Source organism: Pipistrellus kuhlii, unplaced genomic scaffold (genome assembly GCF_014108245.1).
Source record: "Pipistrellus kuhlii isolate mPipKuh1 unplaced genomic scaffold, mPipKuh1.p scaffold_m20_p_17, whole genome shotgun sequence".
Lineage (NCBI taxonomy): Eukaryota > Metazoa > Chordata > Mammalia > Chiroptera > Vespertilionidae > Pipistrellus > Pipistrellus kuhlii.
Window position 1 is genome coordinate 17,356,443 of NW_023425482.1, and position 22,027 is coordinate 17,378,469.

General features: G+C 41.3%; 1 protein-coding gene and 1 pseudogene across 8 annotated transcripts; both read right to left on the reverse strand.

Moving 5' to 3' along the window:
* Window positions 1-4,582: 4,582 nt before the first annotated feature.
* On the reverse strand, window positions 4,583-19,795 carry LOC118720803 (IST1 homolog). Of its 8 annotated transcripts, none has more exons than XM_036441146.2 (10): window positions 19,777-19,795; window positions 19,283-19,329; window positions 17,977-18,089; window positions 16,788-16,968; window positions 15,211-15,298; window positions 14,201-14,284; window positions 11,694-11,804; window positions 8,363-8,551; window positions 5,534-5,576; window positions 4,583-5,058 (listed from the first exon to the last, which is right to left on the reverse strand). In XM_036441146.2, the coding sequence occupies exons 3-10, from the start codon at window positions 18,062-18,064 to the stop codon at window positions 4,868-4,870; spliced, it is 975 nt and encodes a 324-aa protein (XP_036297039.1). In that variant the 5' UTR covers window positions 18,065-18,089; window positions 19,283-19,329; window positions 19,777-19,795; the 3' UTR covers window positions 4,583-4,867. The 8 variants fall into 8 exon arrangements, with proteins under 8 accessions (XP_036297039.1, XP_036297038.1, XP_036297040.1 ...); XM_036441145.2 differs by lacking the exon at window positions 19,777-19,795 and adding an exon at window positions 19,696-19,772; XM_036441149.2 differs by lacking the exons at window positions 4,583-5,058; window positions 5,534-5,576; window positions 19,777-19,795 and adding exons at window positions 7,345-7,484; window positions 7,830-7,929; window positions 19,696-19,773.
* Window positions 7,049-7,164, reverse strand: LOC118721030 (annotated as a pseudogene).
* Window positions 19,796-22,027: the final 2,232 nt, after the last annotated feature.

Sequence of the window (22,027 nt, forward strand, 5' to 3'; positions counted from 1 at the left end):
GACCTCCCAACAATCTGAGTCAGGCTAGATAAGCACATATAACTTAGTTTTACAAATAAGATTGAGGCTCAGAGAAACTGACATGCTGAAAGACTCTCTCTCCCCTCCCCCATGGAGTTCTGTATACCCGTGCCACCTTGCAAATTAGAAAAGAGTACCTGCCGAAACCGGTTTGGCTCAGTGGATAGAGTGTTGGCCAGTGGACTGAAAGGTCCTGGGTTCGATTTCAATCAAGGGCATGTACCTTGGTTGCGGGCACATCCCCAGGAAGTGTTGTGCAGGAGGCAACTGATTGATGTTTCTCTCTCATAGATGTTTCTAGCTCTCTATCCCTCTCTCTTCCTCTCTGTACAAAATCAATAAAATATATTAAAAACAAGAAAAGAAAAAGAAAAGGGTACCTGCTCTGGCTGCTGTGGTCGGGTATCATCCTGAGGACCAAAAGGTGTTGGTTCAATTTCCAGTCAGGGCACATACCCAGGTAGGAGGTATGCTGGAGGCAGCCAATCCATTTTTATCTCTTCCTCTCCCCTCCTCTCTAAAAATCAATTAAAACATATATATTTTAAAAAGGTACATATCCACCCACACCCACAGGCAAGGTAGAATCAACCAAGGGCAATGGTTTGGGGGGCAGAATGCTTATGGAATTCAGTCGCCTCATACTCATTCCATGCACTGATATACAGTGCAACTCTGGGACACAAAGCTAGTGAACATGTACAGTTGTACAGCTGGCCATCAGTATCTTTCAGTTCCACATAGGAGGATTCAACCAACCGTGACTGGAAAATAGTTGGGAATAAAAGCGTTATGTTGTTGCCCTAACTGGTTTGGCTCAGTGGATAGAGCGTCAGCCTGTGGACTGAAAAGTCCCAGGTTTAATTCCGGTTAAGGGCATGTACCTTGGTTGCAGGCACATCCCCAGTAGGAGGCAACTGATCAATGTTTCTCTCTCATTGATGTTTCTAACTCTCTATCCTTCTCCCTTCCTCTTTGTAAAAAATCAAAAAATATATATATTTATTTAAATGTTATGTTGTTGCTGATGTGTTATATGTAGCCAGGCCTACAATGGTTGGCTCTGTACTATTATAAATATGTAAAACTTCTTGTCACTATTCCATAAACAATCCATCATGACAACTAGCTATATAGCATTTACATTGTATTAGGTGTTATAAGTAATCTAGAGATGATTTAAAGCATATGGAAGGATATGCATGATTATAGGCAATTACTACCCTATTTTATATAAGGGATTTTAGCATCCTTGGATTTTGGTATCCATAGGAATCCTGGAACCAATCCCTCACAGATACTGAGGGCTGACTGATTGGTAGTAGTGTAAAATTAGAAGACCATAATTATGTCTTGACGTGGGTTCCTCTGAGGTATAGCTATGCATGAACACATGCTAAAATACTACAGTTTGAGACCCTTAAAAGAAAGGAGTTTGCATGTTGCAAAGCAGTGAAAGTATTCCATTTGCAAGGTCACAAAAATTTGCTTAGAGGTCAAATTAAATGTTTACCATTGAGAACCACCAAAGAAAAGTTAAACCATCTTATTAAGAAAGAGGAAGTAGTTTTTTCCCCCTACCATTCCAAATGACAGATAATGTAAAAAAAAAAAAAAAAAAAAAAAAATAAAATAATATTTTAAAAAACTGCTCTTCTTCTCCTTATTGAGTGACCTTCAGCAAGTTACTTAATATATCCGAGCACCTCTGAACCTCCGTGTACCCATCTGTAAAATGGAGTTAATAGTAGCATTGGCATCTTAAGGCTGGTGTGATAATTAAATGAGCTGAGACACTTAAAATACTCAGGACAGCAGTTGGCATATAATAAAAGCTCAATAAATACTACCTCTCTTTAGGATAAATATTATCACCCCCACTTTAGACACGAGGAAACAGAAGCTCAGAGAAATGAAATGACTCGTCACCCCTACATACAGCAGAGACCAGACTCCAATCTAGACCTTTCAACTTTGAGTATACCTTTTGGCCCATATAGTAATCATTCAGCAAACATGCTGCCTGACCCTTTCCACCACCCCACATTGTTCTGGGGGTACAGAACCTGTAATAGACATTTCAAAAGAGACAGTCCCTACTCTCCAGATAATAATGATCTCATTGAAGAAAACTAGATTTTTTTTTTAAATCCTCAAATACAAAAAAAAAAAAGTTAATAATATTATTATTCAGTATATAAATCCTAGGTCCATACAAAAGCAGAAAGGCGAGAGATCAATCACTAGAATCCAGAGCAGTGAAAGAGGGCTTTTGAGAGACATGACATGCAGTTGGAATATGAGGTACTGAAGGTGGGGGGAGGGCCCCTCTCTCTTCAGTGGTTCAGCGTCATCAGCGAAGCCATTTGACCTTCACAGCTGATGAGGGAAGCCCTCCCTGCAGAAATATGGTCAACGTCTTTCTCTGGGAACTCCTCCTCTTCTCCAAGTGCCAGAAACCTCCGCCAAGAAAGGAGCATGAAGAGGCGACACAGCCCTGTAGGAAATACAGGGGCATGAGTCCAAGAGGCAGTTCCACTGGCTTGTTTTGTTATTGTCTGAATCACCCAAATCTCTAAATAAGCCGGAACGTCAGAGAGAAATGAGTCCCGCTGTTGTGTATGTAATGCTCTTGCAAATGGGATTTTTACAGTTATTTTTAGCATGGTGCCTCATGGCAACGTATCCTGGCCTGAGGAAAGGGTTGAGGAATTGATCCTTCAGTTGTGACAAAAGCCAGAGTGAAGTAAAAATTAAAAAGCCATGCACTCTTGGACCTCCTACCAAGAACATTAGGAAATCTACTACATGTTCCTTCAGAGTACAGGCCAAAGCCCAGAGGATATCAGGCTCAGCCAGTCACTTCCTTTGCTTTAGAGACATTTTAAAAGAGGCAGCCCACCTGAGAGGTTTTGCATCATATTTATGTTATATTTGCATGTGGAGTAGACTTTGTTTGAAAATGAGCTTCTGTTCTCCTCTTTAAAATTTTTATTGCCGAAACCAGTTTGGCTTAGTGGATAGAGCATCGGCCTGCGGACTCAAGGGCATGTACCTTGGTTGCGGGCACATCCCCAGGAAGGGGTGTGCAGGAGGCAGCTGATCGATGTTTCTCTCTCATTCATGTTTCTAACGCTCTATTCCTCTCCCTTCCTCTCTCCTGTCCTCCTTGGTCTATAGCAGGAACACCCCTCAGCAGCAGGCAGACATGGCGGTGGGTCAGGACACCCTGCTTCCTGGGGAAACCTGGTTTGTCATCTACCACTGATTTGAATCACAGAACCTTTCCATTCTTCAGCCAGAGCAACCTCTGTGCCATACGCTTCTCATAAAAGGTACCAAGTTTGGTCTATCATCCACGTCAATGGGTTTCTGGCAGCCAGTGGCTGGGAAAGAGCGGTTCAGCTTCTTCCTGAAGCGGCCAGCCATCTCCGAGGCCCCCTGACAAAGAGCAACTTGGCGTTGTTCTAAGAACTTAAACCTGCTCTAAAAAAAATAGTCTCTTGAGAAGAAAAACAAATGAACAAAAAGTACCAGTTACACAAGAAACAAGCAAAAATATAATTAATTTTGCCATCTTGTTTTCTCAGCTTCTCCTTTACCCAGTCTCATGGAATCATTAATATAGAGTCCAATGGAACTTATCAGGTAATAGAAACTAGATAGAAAATCAATGTTTATTGAGAACCTACTAAGTGCTAAAAAGCTTTACATACATTATTTCTTTTAATCGTCATTATTTCCCCCGTTTTACAGGTGAGGAAAAGGAAGCTTAAAACTAGTAAGAAGCAGCCAAAACCGGTTTGGCTCAGTGGTAGAGCATTGGTCTGTGGACTGAAAGGTTCCAGGTTCGATTCAGATCAGGGGCATGTACGTTGCAGGCACATCCCCGGTGGGAGGTGTGCAAGAGGCAGCTGGTCGATGTTTCTCTGTCATCGATGTTTCTAGCTCTCTATCTCTCTCCCTTCCTCTCTGTAAAAAATCAATAAAAATATATTTTTTAAAAAACCAAAAACTAGTAAGAAGCAGATTCAAAATCTTAACCCAGGTATGCAGGATTCCACTGATTTCCAGAAAACCCTTTTCTTGTTCACTCTTAGTGTTTGCACATTCCTTAGGATAATCATTTTTTAAAAGCACACATTCCTCTAGTTCCTTAGCTCTCTCATGCACATCATCTGACAAGAGAAGGTATCATTTACCAAAAATCTTGTTTATATAGCTAGTAAGTACAGGGATGAGATTTAAATACACATCCTCTGCCACGCTGGAAAAAACAATAATTATGAGAGAAATAAGAATCTCAGAGAAAATGAAAGTTTATTGGCTATAATTAATAAAATTCTAGCTGAGACAGGTTTGGCTCAGTGGATGGAGCGTTGGCATGTGGACTGAGGGGGTCCTGGGTTTGATTCTGGTCAGGGGTATGTACCTTGTTTGCGGGCACATCCCCAGTAGGGGGTGTGCTGATTGATGTTTCTCTCTCATCGATGTTTCTAAATCTCTGTCCCTCTCTGTAAAAAATCAATAAAATATATATTTTTTTAAAAAACTAAATTATGTAGGTCAGGAATCTTCACCTAAGAATTACAGAATTTTAAGGAACAGAATTATAGAATCTTAGAATTGCATAGAATTTTAGAATTTTAAGGAACAGGAATAATTGATTATATGTATATGCACACAGAGACATAGACATACATATTACAGACAGAGAACCATAGAATGTAAGGAATGGAAGAAACTGTAAATGAGTAAACTTCAGACCCACACATCGGTGGCCATATGAAAATGTGTGCCCAAGGGTCCTAATTCCCAGGCAAGTACTCAATCCAGGATTAAGGAATTATGTGGTTTTCTTCAGCATTTCAAGTCTCCGGTCAAGATCTTCAAAATCAATTTCCTCAGAATCATAAGGGTCAATGGAAAGACTTGCTTGAGGTTTTACATCAGGCAAATCAGGCAGCATGAAGTCATCAAAACCAATCTTGGCTCTTGATGCTGGCTTTGGAGAAGTTTGAGGGTTGAATCCTGGACCTGTTCATTTAAAAAAAAAAAAAAGTAATTAAAAATTACAACAATAGTCTCCCCCCCGCCTCCACCCCCATGAAATCTCAGCCTCAAAGACAGTAGGCTATTACTGCTTTTGAAAGAACAGTATATCATAGGAGTATATCATAGGCTGGGAAACCAGGCAATACCCCCAACATGGAAATGGTGGTATAATGGTTACACTGTGTTGGCAATCTTCTCAAAGAGCAATTGAGATTTTTTTTTTAAGGCACAATTTTTCAAAACATGTGACAAGATGATCTAGTATAGTAGTGGTTTTAAAACGTTATCTGTAGTAAAGATCTGTTTGCGATCCATATCCACTTTGAAAATTGTTAACTACTGTAAGGGAACATTCTGTACTCTGGGCAAATCACTAGTAAACGTCTCTTATAACAACTGAAATAGCTTCCATGAGTAGCAAGCAATTCCAGCTACTCCCAGGATTCCCTATACTTACCAGGAACCAGCGCAGGATGCAAATCATTCTTAAAGGAATCGTCCTGAAAGAAAAGAAAGATCTCTGGGAAGCAACTGACTTGAGTTCCAAGCACATAGTTTGTTCATAGTAAGCCTTCAGTAAATATTTCTTAAAACTAACTTAAGTGAACTTTATCACAAACACGCTGCCTTCTTGTTTGAGGCAAAGTGTTCTGATGCCTTCTGGAAATCAGCCTTAGGAGTGACCATAGTTTTTCCTTCTTCTGTCACCTGTGGCCTCATACAAGAACGGGGAAGTCTTTTATCTTCCAGTCTAGAGATGCTGCTTGCGAAGAATGATTCAGTTTAATAAAACCAGAGGGTTTTTTCTCAAAAAAAAAAAAAAAATAGCACAAAAAAAGGGAGAAGTGGGAAAATGGAAGTATTAGAGATTTTTAAAAAATTAAAGAGACATATCAACTGAACATAATGTGTGGATCTTTTTGGATCTTGATTTCAACAAAATAACTGTAAAAATGCATTTTTGAGACAATCAGAGAAATTTAATATGGATTGAGTATTATATGATACTAAGGAATTGTTTTTCATTGTGTTAGCTTTCATAATGACATTGTTTTATATTATAGAAACAAAGGGTTCGCCCTAACTGGTTTGGCTCAGTGGATAGAATGTTGGCCTGGGGAATGAAGGGTCCCGGGTTCAATTCTGGTCAAGGGCACATGCTCTGGTTGTGGGCTCGATCCCCAGGGTGGGGCGTGCAAGAGGCAGCCTATCAATGATTCTCTCACCATTGATGCTTCTATCTCTCCCTCTCCCTCCCCTTCTCCCTCTCTCTTTCTTTTCCTCTCTTAAATCTATAAAACTATATTTAAAAAACAACAAAGAGTTCATGTCATAAATATATATTAAACTCGCAGGCGTCTTCAAACTACGGCCCGCAGGCCACATGCGGCCCGCAGAGGAGTCTGATCCGGCCTGCCAGGTTTTTTGGGCAGTAAGTGCAGCCAAGGTGTTACAGTAGGAATTAGTAGTTCATATAGTCCGGCCCTCCAGCTCTCTGAGGGACCGTGATCTGGCCCCCACTTTAAAAAGTTTGAGGACCCCTGTAAGTATTTACAGGTAAAATTATGTAGTGCCTAAGATTTGCTTTAAATTCCTTCTCTCTTAGGAAGAAATAGGTAGATGAAATAAAAGCAGTAGAATGTTGATAACTGTGGAAAATGAGTGATGACTACACAAAAATTCAGTATATTGTTCTCTCTAATTACGAATATGTTTAAATTTTCCATAAAGTTTTCTTCCTTTTATTCTTTTTTTTTTTTAACAGAGATGTTATTCTTAAAAATACAGCTAAAGAAGACAGAGCTGTATTTTATTTGTAATAAGATTTCCAATACATGTACTTATTATTTTAGGCCAATTTTCCCAACCCCCAACTTTGGTGATACTGTCCTATTACCACACAGTGCCAAGAAAAACAAATAAACACATTAGTATAATGTTTAGAATCATTATTAGCAGGAACTGGTAGTTACACTGACCTAGGATAGAATGATGCACCTCAGTAGCTTCTGAGGCTAATGCATTCCTTTAGCAAACCTAGTTCCCTTCACTTCTGTAACGTCATGCAGAGTTAGTAATTCTTTGTTTTATTCTTAAATCAGAGGACTTGTGCCCTGGCAGGTGTTGCCAAGTGGTTAGACCCACAAACCAAAGGTTGCAGGTTCCATCCCTGGTTGAAGCTCATGTGGGAGGCAACCAATCCATGTATCTCTTTCACATGAATGTTTTTCTCTCTCTCTCTCTCTCCCTTCTTCCCTCCCTCCCTCTCTTTCTAAAAATCAAAGGAAAAAATATCCTTGGGTGAGGTTTAACACACACACATACACACGCACACACACACACAATCAGAGGACTTGCACTCCAAAAGTAGAAGCTGAGCAATACACAGGTGTTAATTCAGACATATACAGGCAGTCCTCGGGTTTCGTCAGAGATTCATGCAACGAGATTTTCACCGTAAGTTGGAACCCACCTACATAAGCACCTATGTCACTCACATGGAGCACATACACAGCAGTGAAAAACAGTTAAATAAATAAATAAATAAATAAATAAATAAATAAATAAAATTTTTAAAAATTGAAAGAAAGATAACAATCCCTGACCTTTACTTGTGGTAAATAAATAATAATAAAAAAATCATAAAGCACATAGGTACATATGTCAAAATGACCGAACTTTTTTTTGTTAATATAAGTAAATGGGAGATGGCGACATATGTTGAGTCTGACGTAAGCCGAGGACTGCCTGTAATTTCAACAAGGAGTTAAATTATGCCTAAAATATAAAATCTCAAAAACAGCTCCATGGGGCCAGAGATGAAATAATAAAACAATTTCTTTTTACTTCGCCCTGAAGGAACAACAAGGGAAGAAAATTAATGCCTGTGGCTCTTTATTTTTTGCTTTATTTGACTTCTCTAAATTTGTATATACACACAGTTATGAGATTTTTTATCCTATTTTCATCATAAGAGTAAATGGTTTTCACCACATATAAATTGAATACATCTATTCTGAAATTTGAGTCTAAACCACTGTACATTAAAGACTTGCACATCTGTCGGGCTCATACAAATGTTCTTTGCAGTATGCACTGTAGTATTGTCCAAAGATGTATGTGGCCCTATTTTCTCATGAATTCAGCACAAAAACACATTCAATATAAGCCAACTAATTGCCTTAAAAACCTCAGAGATCATTTCACCACTCAAAAGGCCCATTTAGAAATATACCCTGGCAGCACATCCTCTCCTTTCAGATTCAGCTTCCTTATCCGTACTGACCTGCCTTTCAGGAGGAAGGGATGAGAAACGAGGGGCTGGGGTCGGCACAGGTAAAGGCTCCGGTGCAGATGTTGGTGATGCCCAGACTGGATCACCAGGTCCGGTTCCAGTTCCCTCTCCGCTGTCAGGGGCATCTTTCTTGACCTCGTCTGTAAATCCAACAACAACCAGATCTGCCGGGGCTTCAGCCTGAAGCAAGAGGGTGAGAATAACATCGGGTCCTCCATTTATTACACATTTATTTATTGCGTACCTACTACAGGCCAGACTCTCTCAGAAAACACTGGGGAAGAAACAGTGAGCAAAGAGACATGGTCCCTGCCCTCATGAAGCAGAGTCTAGTGCTGAGACTGATTTGGCTCAGTGGATAGAGCATCGGCTTGGGGACTGAAGGGTCCCGGGTTCGATTCCGGTCAAGGGCATGTACCTTGGTTGCGGGCATATCCCCAGTAGGGGATGTGCAAGAGGCGGCTGATCGATGACTCTCTCTCATCGATGTTTCTACCTCTCTGCCTCTCTCCCTTCCTATCTGTACAAAATCAATAAAATATATTTTTTTAAAAGATTTCTTTAAAAATAAAATAAAATATATTTTAAAAAAAAGATAAAAGGGGAGAAAATTTAAAAAAAAAGAAAAAAGAAGAAAAAGAAACAGTCTAGTGTAAGTCAGGAGCAACTAACAGAAACCTCAGGCTTTTGGCTCACACAACTTCTTTCCCTCTGTTTCAATGACTATGTTTTGAGGACCTATGAGGTCAGGCACTGTGGTACACCAGTGATGCAGAGCTAACCATATTGATGTCTACAAGAAAGTATAGCAAATCTTTTCAGGGATAAACTCTTATAAACCAGGCAGAGTACTGGGGATGCCATGATGAACACAACAGACAAATGTCCCTGCCCTCCTGCAGCTGATGATATTTCAGTGGGAGAGACAGATGATAAACAAAATCACAGGAGTGCTAGAGAAAACATATAGAGCAGGGAAGAGGGAAGAGGTGGACATTTTAGAGAAGGTAGCTAATAAGGGCATCACACTGAGAATGGGTGTGGGCAGCCTCTTCAGTCCTAGGAAAGCCATTGTCTATCATTCTAAGTGAAATAAAAAGCTACGGGGGGATTTAAAAGCAGAGATGTGACATACTCTGACTTGGGTACTAACCAGATCTCTGAAGGCTGTATTGAACATCAGTTAATGAAGAAGAGGAGTAAAGAAGCAGGAAAACCAGTTAAGATGCTCTTGTAATCCTCCAGGGAAGAGGTTAGTGCATGTTATAGTGGAAATGGTGAGAAGGGGCAGGATGCTGCCTATCTTTAGAAGGTAGAATAACCAGGGCTTGATGAAGATTGGTTGGGGGCTAGCAGTTGAGAGAAAGAGGGGAGTCAAGAGATATCAAGATTTTTTTGCCCTAGAATAGCATCCCCGTGCACTGTAGAATGAATGGGTCCTCGCAAGGGATGAGAGCACATGTTAAGTTTGAGACGCCTTGAAATATTTGAGTAAAGATGTGTATGTCAAGAAAGTGGGCCCAGACCGGCTTGGCTCAGTGGGTAGAGCTTTGGCCTGCAGACTGAAGGATCCTGGGTTTGATTCCAGTCAAGGGCATGTACTTTGGTTGCAGGCACATCCCCAGTTAGGCAGCTGATCGATATTTCTCTCTCATCGATGTTTCTAACTTTCTATCCCACCCCCCCTTCTTCTCTGTAAAAAAAAAAAAAAAAAATCAATAAAATATATTTTTTAAAAAGAAAGTGGGTGGGTATACAAGGATGGGGTTCATACCAGCCTAGGGGCCTTAGCGAGTGATATATGAGTAGAAGTCCTCACCATTAAGATGGTTTTGAAATCCAGGATGCCAGATAAAATCAACCAGAGAGTAGGGAAGAGAGACAAGAGGTCCAAGGTTGAGCCCCTGGGCACATCTCTAGCCGCATTTCATGTAGCTTTCACTTCCTCACAGTTCCTTTCGGTGTTATCTATATTTTTACAATGAATCTTTTTTTTTTTTTTTCAAAGAACCATAAAACTCTTTGAAAGAGGGGAAAGATGGGTAAAAGAGTCCCTATCAGGAAACCATCAGGAGCAAAGCATCAGACAAGACAAGAGTGCCCTTTAACCACAGCCCAGCAGGATGCATGCTGCTCAATCGGAAGGCGGAGGAAGGAACATACTTCGCTTGTGGCTTCGTGCCTGCACGAAGCACAAGTTTGGCGCCTGAGGACAAGGCTCTCCTTTATAAAGTTGCCACAGACAATTTTTATCAATGGCTAAAATAAGTCACTTCCCAGATGAGGTGATTTGAAAGGCATTAGGGTGAAATCCCTCTGGCCTTAAAGCAGCCCATAACCACCTGGTGGAAGCTTAATCCACCTTCTGGGATAATCATGATGATGATAAAATGCAAAAATTTGATTACTTTCGTGACGGGCCAGGCATTGCAGTTAAATCCCTTGTACGTATTAACTCATGTAATCATTTTGACAAACTTATGAGATTTGTTTATAACGATTAACTGTTATTATCTCTCTTCTTACAGTCCAGAGAACTGAGTCTTTGAGAGGATAAGTGACTTGTCTGAGGTCTCACAATTAATAAATGGTGGAGCTAGGATCGGAACATGGGTCATTTTACTCCTGACCTCATACTCTTTTTTTTTTTTTAATCTTTATTATTGAAAGTATTATATATGTCCCTTTGGGGGATGGGAAAGGGCAATGGGAAACTCACACTCTTAACCAAGACTGAATGATAGTACCCTGTGCCTTTGGATTTTGTAGCCGTTATTCCAGATCTTTAATAAAGATCTCTTGACCTGGTTGGTGTGGCTCAGTCGGATGAGTGTCATCCCATGCACCAAAGGTCGCCAGTTTAGTTCCCCATCAGGGCACATATTCAGGCTTTTTGGATTGATCCCCAGTTGGAGTGTGTGTGCAGGAGGCAACCGATTTATGGTTCTCTCTCTCTCCTTCTCTCTTCCGATCTCTAAAATCAATAAAAACCTTTTTTTTTTTTAAAAATAAAGATCCCTTTATTAAAATGTGACCTATCCCCAGTACAAAGTTGAGATCTTAAAAACTAAAAATATCTTGCACACTTCGAATATAGCATTCATCTTTGCTTTCCATTCCATTGTTAACTACTTAGAAGGGTCATCTGATGGCTATCAGAAGTCAAACTCTGTTAAGAAAAGTATGTGGGCGGAGAAAAGGTACAAATTTCACCTGATTTACAATCCTGAGAGCCACATTCATAAGAAGAAGAAAAAAAATCTTCCAGTGCACAATAAAAGCCTCAGGTTTAAATCCATGCCCCCTTCTTGAAAGTACTCACCGGAATGGTTGCCTTGGATTTATATGGCACATTATAGCTCTTAGCGATTTCTATCAGATACTGTTCCACTAAAACCTGGGGTAGACTGTTCATATTTAATTTACATATTAGCTGCAAAACAAAGAACATAACAAGAGTTGGTCACACGCACACACACACCTACAAAATAAGAGACAAAAAAAAAGTTTAGGTGACCTTTCACCTCTGCATCATTGCTCTTCCTCTTTCTAGTCACTGTTATTTAAGATGGATGATTTAAAAAAGAAATATAACTTAGCGCCCTGGTCGATGTGTCTCAATTGACTAGAGCATCTTCCCGTGCAAAGAAGGGTCTAGGGTTTGATTTCTGGTCAGGGCATGTGCCCAGGTTGTGGGTTCGATCCCCCATCGGAGCACATATGGGAATCAACTAGTCAATGTTTCTCTCTCACATCTCTCTCCCTCTCCCTTCCTCCTTCTCTATAATCATTGAAAAACACATCCTCCGGTGAGGATTTTTTTAAAAAAAGATATATAATTTAGCAACAACAAGGAGAGGCCCTCCTTATAAGACAGCCCTTTCCTGAGGTGAAGGAGCCTCAAACCAAGTAGAATAAAAGAAAAAAAATAGACCAAAACCTTGTGAATCAAGAATTCTGATTTTATGGCTAGTATTTGAATTATGTCAGAGGTAATAGTCACCATACAGCAAGATACTAAGGAATCAGAATGGATACCCTGAGTGAGGAGAATGTCTAACCACCTGAAACAAGTACTCCAGCCAGAGTCCTGTGTCCAGCTGAATGTGAGTCCTGAATTATGTAAGATGTTCAGAATTTGAAACTTGAAAGTTTCAATAACTTATTTTGTATTACTAGGCCAGTTACATTTAGGAAAATGAATGTTTTCTTTCTTTTCTTTTCTTTCAGCCTTGTCAAAACAAGGCGCCAAAAATTTGGTTGTCTCAAAAAAAAAAAAAATTGGGAGAGAGAGAGAAAGAGAAGACGAATGAATGTTTTCTTTTCTTTTCTTTTTTAAATATATATATATATATATATATATATGTATTATTGATTTATTGATTTATTGATTTATTGATTTATTGATTTATTGATTTTTACAGAGAGGAAGAGAGAGGGATAGAAAGTTAGAAACATCGATCAGCTGCCTCCTGCACACTCCCTATTGGGGATGTGCCCACAATCAAGGTACATGCCCTTGACAGGAATCAAACCCAGGACCTTTCAGTCCGCAGGCCAACGCTTTATCCATTGAGCCAAACCGGTGTCGGCATGTATGTTTTCTTATGAAAGAATTAGCCCAGGTATGGCTCAGTGGCTGAGCATCAACCTAAGAATCAGGACGTCACGAGTTCAATTCCTAGTCAGGGGACATGCCCAGGTTTCAGGGCTCCACCCCCTGTAGGGGGCGTGAAGGAGGCAGCCGATCAATGATTCTCTCTCATTATTGATGTTTCTCTCTCTCCTTCTCTCTTTTTCTCTGAAGTCAATAAAAAGATATTTTAAAAAATAAAGAGTCATCTCAGTTTTATTGACTCTAGTTTTTGTTCTGTTTTTCATCCTCACCCGAGGAGTGAGAATATTTCTTCCATTGATTTTTAGAGACAGTGGAAGGAAAGGAGAAGGAGGGAAGAGAGCGAGAAACATTGAAGTGAGAGAGACACATTGATTATTTGCCTGCCGCACACTTCCTGGGGCTCCCTGGGGATTGAACGTGCAACCGAGGTACATGCCCTTAACAGGGAATTGAACCCTTCGGTACACAGGTTGTCTCTCTAACCACTTAGAAAACTGGCCAGAGCTGCTCTAATTTTTCTTAACTGAGGTAACATTGGTTTCTAACATTATATACCGTATTTTTCGGACCATAAGACACACCGGACCATAAGACGCACCAGTTTTTAGAGAAGGGAAATGAAGAAAAAAAGATTCTGAAACAAATAGTGTCCTAAAATATTTTATGTGCATTAAAACCCAACATCACAGTCATAAACACATGTAATCAACCCTGTAAAGTAAACAGCAGCATTTAGAACCATTTTAGAGCCGGGCAAGCACACAGAGACCACACAGAGCCGGGCAAGTAAAAAAGCTTTTTTTTTTTTAAAGTATATGTGTAGGCTATATTTGGACCATAAGACGCAGGGACTTTCCCCCCCCACTTCTGGGGGGAAAAAAGTGCGTCTTATGGTCCGAAAAATACGGTAAGTTTCACGTTTAGAACATTAAAAAACAATATCTGTGTACATTATGGGATGCTGACGACCAAAAATCTAGCTTCTATCTGTCACCATATATTTGACCCCCTTTAAAAGATCTGAGTGCCCCCCCCAAAAAAAAATTTGAGTTCCCTAATCCAAGATTTTTATTCAAGTTCCTCTGCCTTCAATGCAAAAATTACTTCTTTACATCTTTCACTCTACACAGAATTATGTGCCCTGACTTTGCTCAGCTTTTCCCTGACTTCTTGGTTTAGGAAAGTGTGTCTGTCTGTGGAAGTGATACTACCCGAGAGCTGACAGTTCCAATCTCAGCGGTTCGGCACAGTTGACCATACTCTTGGCTGTACTTTGCACACAGCTGATTAGATACCTGCAGCAAACCATCACCAAGAAAGAAAGAAAGGCAAAATGCGTCAAGTTGTGGCAGATTTGCTTTCAATAAAGAACAACCGAAAGAGCAAAAAGCACTTTCATGTTACCTCACTGGAATTATGTTCTTTTAGCATCAAACAGCAATAACAAAATAAGCACTTTGCGTCCTAGCTGGTTTGGATAGAGCATCAGCCTGCGGACCACAGGGTCCCGGGTTTGATTCTGGTCAAGGGTCGTACCTCAGTTATGGGTCCAGGAGGCAACCCATTGATGCATTTCTCTCACATAATATTTCTCTCTGTCTTTCCCTCTCTCTGAAAATCAATGAAAAAAATATCCTCAGGTGAGGATTAAAAAAACAATAATAAAGGAAAATAAGCACTTTGCTTTGTTTTTAAGAATCTGATTAATCTCTCACTGAAGCCGGTTTGGCTCAGGGGTTGAGCGTCGGTCTGCGGACTGAAAGGTCCCGGGTTTGATTCCGGTCAAGGGCATGTACTTTGGTTGTGGACACATTCCCGGTGGGGGGTGTGCCTCTTGCACGTTGACGTTTCTAGCTCTCTATCTCTCTCCCTTCCTCTCTGTAAAAAAATCAATAAAATATATATTTTTAAAAAAGAATCTGATTAACCTCTAATTCTAAACACCTATGAATTATGACACCATTTCCCCTACCGAAGAAACTCGGGTTCAATTTTTATTTTTTAGGCAATGTTTCAAGTTTTATTTTTTAGGCAAGGTCCCCCCCCCCCCCCCCTGCATCGTCATCAAAAACAGTATTTATTTTTCACTTAAAGACTAACAGGAGAAAATACTTTAGGAGGGGGTTATTCTTTAAGAGAAGATAGGACTCCCCAAGTCCAAATGAGGAACATTAGTGATACTCTCACAACCATGGCACTGGTTAAAACTCATCAAACTTACTATTTTCAGCTCAGGCACCTCTGACTGGAGCCTAGGAGCTGCCCAGATTAGTGTAGACACAGATTCAGCCAGACCAGAATCCAGTTCCCTAAGGGAAGCACAAAATCATGAAACTCAGGGCTTTCTGTTTCCCGCTTTTCACTGCTTCAAGGGTAGTCCATGCACAAAGTTCAAAATATAATGTTATAATAACATTTTTAAACTGAAATTAGAATATGAACTTCTATGTACATATATGTATGTAAAAGTACATAATACACATACTTGTGTTTATACACACATCTATATGTATAAAACCCTAATATGCAAATAGACCCAACAGTGGAACAACCAAACAACTGGTTGCTATGATGTGTACTGACCACGAGGGGGCGCATGTGAAACATGGCAGGCATCAGCTGCAGTGGGATGGTGGAGCAGGTGAGCAGGGATGCCAGACCAAGGTGGGGCACTGGTCAATGTCATCGGGGTGAGCCTCTGGTGGTTACTGAAAATTCTTTGCACCTGAGCACCACAGTCTGGCTGGGCACTCGCACCTGCTGCTGGTGCCGGCCCCACTTGAACTCACTGCCGGCACCAGAGCCACCACTCACACCTGCTGCCAACAATGGCCCCGTTCACACTCACTGCCAGTGCTGGCCCCACTCACACCCGCTGCTGGCACCCAGAACCAGTCCTGATTGCTCAGTGCAGTCAGTGGGTGTGAGTGGCAGCTGCTGGCACTGACACCCCTGAGGGCATCTCCACTCCCCCTACTCCTAAGGGGTGATTGGGGTAGCAGCTGCCACTAGCACCCACTGCTGGCACTGGCCCCAATCACTCCTCGCCATTAGGGGTTGCAAGCAGGGCAGGTGCCATCAGCACATGGGAGCGGTGGCAGCAGGAGCTGGTCTGCCCACAGAGAGAGGACCAGGGGCCGTGGAGGATGGGCCAAAACTCACCCCTGTGCCCACTGCAGCCTTGCGTTCCACAGTTCCTTTCAAGGTGCACAAATTCATGCACTGGCCCTCTAATAGATACATATAAGTATACATATATAAACTGAAAGGAAATATACAAAAATCCTAATCTCCAGATTTGGTGATCACAGATTCCTTTTGGCTGTAATTTCCCAACTTTTCTACTACAGGTTTATACTATATTTTTACAGCCGAGGGGGAGAAAGGACATCTATTTGGGTTATTTTTAAATGGCTCTTTGGGCCCTGGCCGGTTTGGCTCAGCGGATAGAGCGTCGGCCTATGGATTGAAGGGTCCCAGGTTCGATTCCAGTCAAGGGCATATGCCCAGGTTGTGGGCTCAATCCTCCGTGTGGGACATGCAGGAGGCAGCTGATCAATGCTTCTCTCTCATCATTGGTGTTTCTATCTCTTTCTTCCTCTCCCTTTCTCTCTGAAATCAATAAAAATATTTAAATAAGTACATAAACAAACAAATGGCTCTTTGGACTGACCTATTCTTTTTAAGCAGAGACAACAGTTCTTTGACACAGCCCCAAAAACGTTTGAGCCAGGGGGGCCAGGGATGCATTGTCACTCCTTTGAGCCTGAGAAACAATGCAAGTTCAATAGGTCTCACTTTGTGGCCTGGATCAAGCCAAACCGGGCCAGCAGCAGGCCACAGTGCAGCTCCAGAATCTCCATGGCTTCCACCAGGTAGTCTTCCCGTATAATGTGCTCCACTCGGATCCGAGCTCGTTCATCTTTCCCAGCAGCCAGATAGTCCGCAATCTCTTTCCTTGCTTTCTGGGCCTGCTCAGCTGCAGCATAGAGCACACATAGAGAAATATGAAATGTGTGTTCAGATAAGTGCTAAGCTGCTGTTACACCAATCGTAATATCGACAAACATTTATTTTTAAAATATATTTTATCGATTTTTTTTTTTTTTTTAACAGAGAGGAAGAGAGAGGGATAGTTAGAAACATCGATGAGAGAGAATCATGGATCAGCTGCCTCTTGCACATCCCCCCACTGAGGATGTGCCCGCAACCAAGGAATTGATTTGCCCTTGACTGGAATCGAACCCCGGACCTTTCAGTCCGCAGGCCTACGCTCTATCCACTGAGCCAAACCGGCTTCGGCGACAAACATTTATTGTGTGTCCAGCTTGTATTGCAAATAAAACCCTGGAAGGTCGCCGAAACCGGTTTGGCTCAGTGGATAGAGCTTTGGCCTGCGGACTAAGAGAATCCTGGAAGGTCAAGATTATTATATCCTTTAAAAAAAAGAATCAATTTAGCCCGGCTGTTGTGGCTCAGTGGTTAAGCTTTCATGGTTGGATTCCTGGTCAGGGTACTATATGCCTGGGTTGCAGGCTCGATCCCCAGTGATACATCTTGAAAAACCAAGATAGCGATATCGATACAGTCAAGATACAGAGCTGTCGCTGGAAATGTCTAAGTGATTTGATCATTGTAATAATCGTTCCCACATTCGGCCCAGTCAGAAACGTTATTTTAATTCCAAAGTTGGTGGCAGCTCTTTCTCTGGGGAGCGCTTCCCCTCACTCCTCCCCTGTGTGTTTCCCTTTCCCCTAAGCTGCCAGGGCCCTTCCTTTGCCTCTGCAACTTGTTCCCGAGTCCATTTCTTTACACCTCTGCCTCTGTAACTTTCTAAATAAACTTTCTCTTATCGTTTGAAAAGAAATAAATTCCAACGTTGGTTCGGTAGGCCTTAGGAGGTACAGCAGCCAGCGCGTTGGAGTTGAGGGGAGATTGCACAGTGATCTGAGAGGCAGCTGGCTGGCCTGCCTGGAGCATTACTCACTTTTCTTTCTTTCCAGGAGTTTCAGCCGATTGACAACCAGTTGCAAGTTGACCCGAAGTCGATCAGCTTTGAAGACAGAGCTGAACATGATTTCCCCACAAGGCACCGCAGCTCTGAGCAAGTTCCCCAGAGAAAGAGAGAGTTTTATCAGTGCCAGGGGAGCTCCAGTGTCTCAACATCCACTTCATTCATTCAACACCCCCCCCCCCCCCCCCCCTGGAATGAATTCCTGACTGCTCAGTCATGGCCTGGCTTCCCTTCCCTCTCTGTGGACCAATACCACAGACATGACTCTTGCAATTCAAATAGGGGTTAAGTTTCCTCCAATTCATTCCAGTCGTCAGTGGTTTTGCTGAAACGTTTGAGAGGTCTGCGGGAAGTTTCTGACAGACATGCGAGTCTTTGGCAAGTGTCTAAGGAAGCAGACAACGAAGTGAGATTCCCCTCCTCACAGGACTTCTATTAGTCACTTCTGGCAAAATTGTAAGTCCTCCTTCCTAAAATAAAATATTAATGAACTGGAAAGGGAAATCCCCATTGGAAGAGATCACGTAACATGAAAAGCACATGGAAAGGAGGACATAGAATTGTTCAGAGAAGCGGGTAAAACACAAGCTTAAAACATGGCACATTTCCATATTTGGAAATCTAGAAAAGCGTTCGAAAAATATCCCAAAGCCAGGCACCCACATGTTCCTAAGGAAAGCTAGAATCGGCTAAGAATCGCAATCATTTCAATACATGCTTGAGGCTAGCTGTTGTTTTCCGCCACTGGCATTCCAAGTTGGAGCTCCTTTCCTAAAACGACACCTTTACGTGCTGAAGCATGCAAGCAGGAAGACGTGACAGTATGAAAAACGCCACCTCCTCCCCTTGTTAGGACACAGATGGTTTCCCAAGTCACAAGTACTTCTCTCTGGTTTGATCCCTTAACGTAAAAAAAAAAAAAAAAAAAAAAAAAAAAAGCCAACAACAACAGCAAAAAAAAAAAAAAAAGAACAACAACAACAACAAAAAGAGCTGGAATGATTGTCTGAGCTTTCCACGCCTGTGGTACAGGTCTAGAAAGACCACAAAGAGGAAACAGGCAACACGGGAGCTGGTTTGAAACTCCTGCCTGCTCAGGGAGAAGAACCAGCATGGCAGGGTTTGGTTGTTGTTTTCCTACCAACAGGGAAGCTCAGGCTCTCCCGTCACACAAATTCAATCTACACACACAGCAGGAATTCAAGGTGAGTCTAGGGAAAGAGAAGAGGTGGTAAAAGCATTCACATTTAATTCTTCAGTCCCCAAATGTCCCACACACCTTTAAAAAAAAAAAAATCTCCTTTCAGTTCATCCGTTCTTTAAACTCTGTGGGACAAAAAATGGTGAAATAAAATGAAAGACTCTCCGATGAGATTGAGGACAGGTAGCAAACAGGTTAACTAGGTAAGCGTACAAATGAGGAAATGGGAGCAAAGGAATTAGCAAGGAAAGTCTCTCGGTGTGAGGTATACCTTTGTGAAATTTCATTCAACAACTATCTATTGAGCCAGTTACAGTGGTTAAGACTGCAGGTTTACTTAACATAAATAACTTAATTATTCAGATATCAGAGAATAACACAGATTGTTAGAGAGATAAGGTAACTTCTGGTTATTTTAGTGTCTTAAGTCTAAAAACAAGGTTAGTTTTTATCTAATATTCCTGTTAAACGGACACTAGGGAGCTTCCTACCATCAATATGGACGACCAAAGAAATCAGGATTGCTTGGAGTGAAGATTTCTAAAACAGGATACAGCAGAGATAGGACCCACCCTTTTGCGACTGCAGCACCAAACCAGGAAATCACCTGTGTTTCACCAATCAGAACATCCTGTTTGTTTAATCAGACATGCCTTTCCACCACGTAATTATATTTATGGCTAGTAGTCAAAAAAAAATTTTTTTTTTTTTTTTTTTTGCTTGCATCTACCTGTGTCTGCTCTTTCCACTTGTCTGAAAAACAGACCTCTGGGTGTGTATCTTGATCTGGGAAAAAGGAGCTACCCTTGAATATACCCGGGTGGTTCGAGGGAGCCTGTTTTATAATCTTAATGCCAGTTTAGTGAGCTAGGCAATGAACCTAGAAACCAGAATGCCAGCTAGGGCTAAAACGGAATCACTGAGTGACCACAGCACTTCCTTGTTGGCCAAACTGAGAGAGATGACTATCATGAATAATATTAATATTCATGAGGCAAAGCCCTCTGATTTAGATGGCTACACATCAGTACCTTCACTATGTTTTATCTATGGGTGCAAGGGGTGTGTGTGTGTGTGTGTGTGTGTGTGTGTGTGTGTAGTTCAATAATTTTGATGATTCTTTGTCCCCATCGAGGTGAGAAAATATTGAAATTGAGATCTAAGGATTCCCTTGAAAGAATCTTAGAGGTCATATACTTCATTTGTATTTTTTTAACTTTATTTGTATTTTTAACTTATTTTAATATTTCTAAGGTAATATTTTCATTAAAAATCCAAACAATAACGTAAGCTCCTTCTGTTCCTTTCGACCACCATCCTAATTCCACTTTCATCTCCCAAGAAAACCAACATTAACTAGTTGTTACACATCCTTCCACTCCTATACAGATACATATGCAACTATAATGTTATATGTCTTTTAACATTAAATACATGACATTGCACTGTACACGTTTGCCTATTTTCTTAAAATGTTTAGAGCTTTTCTACATTTTACTCCCACCCTTTCATTTAAGCTTCTCATTTTGCAGAAGTGCCAACCCAAGTCAAGTAATAAAATGACTTTCCTAAGTCCAGATGGCTACCCAGTAGGGATCAGGGCACAGAGAGTACTTTTAAAATCAGCTAAAAAGCAACGATTATTTATTGAGCAAAGTTTGCAGAAACTGAAAGGGGGAAAATCCACTCAGAATCCAATGTCTCTCCAACAGTTAAACATATTTTTTTTTCTCAGTTTAGCTTGTTTTTGTCTGTAATCAGAATTATTATTATTTTTTTTACACAGATGTATTGTAATGGAAGCACAAATTCAAATGGTGTCCATTTTTCCCCCCAGTTAGTTCATCAGAAGTTCATGTTACAATGAAGTTGACTAGTAGTTAATTGTCAATGACTTGGTCAAGTCCTCTTCCACTGAACTAGGCTGCTTCCCATTGTACTAAACCCCTTCCTCTCATTTCTCACTACTTGTTTCACTTTCCCCCTAGCCTAGATCCCCTCAGAGAGGTTTCTGAATTCTTTTTTTCCTTCTTAATATATTTTTATTGATTTCAGAGAGGAATGGGGAGAGAGAGAGAGAAATAGCAATGATGAGAGAGAATCATTGATCTTGTCACCTCCTGCACGCTCCCTACTGGGGATCGAGCCCACAACCAGGTACCCTTCAGTTCAGAAAAGGCCAGGCCGTTTCTGAATTCTTAAAGAGCTCCCATCTCCGCCCTGGGTCTCCTCGGGGATGTCTTTATTCTCCTGGGCCTGGGGGCCTGGGGGGGAGGGGGAGGGCGGTTCCTGAGGTTCCCAAGAGGAAGCTTCAAAAACAGGCCCAGGCCCCAGCTGGTTTGGCTCCTTGGAGAGAAGGGTCCCGGGTTCAATTCAGGCTAAGGACACGTGCTGGGCTTGCAGGCTGGATTCCCACTGCAGGGCGTGCAGGAGACAGCCAATCAATGATTCTCTCTCATCCTTGATGTTTCTCTCTCTCTCCCTCTCCTTTCCTCTCTGAAATATATATAATATATATATATATAATTATATATATATATAATTTTATATATATATAATATTATATATATAATTATATATATATATATATATATATATATATATATATATATATATATATATATATATATATTAGCCGAAACCGGTTTGGCTCAGTGGATAGAGCGTAGACCTGCGGACTCAAGGGTCCCAGGTTCGATTCCGGTCAAGGGCATGTACCTTGGTTGCCGGCACATCCCCGGTAGGGGGGTGTGCAGCTAGTCGATGTTTCTCTCTCATTGATGTTTCTAACTCTCTGTCCCTCTCTATTCCTCTCTGTAAAAA

Coding starts and splice junctions, on each gene's coding strand:
- LOC118720803 (XM_036441146.2), bottom strand. CDS start 18,064: ATGTTCAGCTCTGTCTTCAAAGCTGATCGACTTCGGGTCAACTTGCAA. Junction 16,969..17,976: donor ACTCCTGGAAAGAAAGAAAA/GTGAGTAATGCT, acceptor TCTATGCTGCAG/CTGAGCAGGCCCAGAAAGCA. Junction 5,059..5,533: donor GCATCCTGCGCTGGTTCCTG/GTAAGTATAGGG, acceptor TTAAATGAACAG/GTCCAGGATTCAACCCTCAA.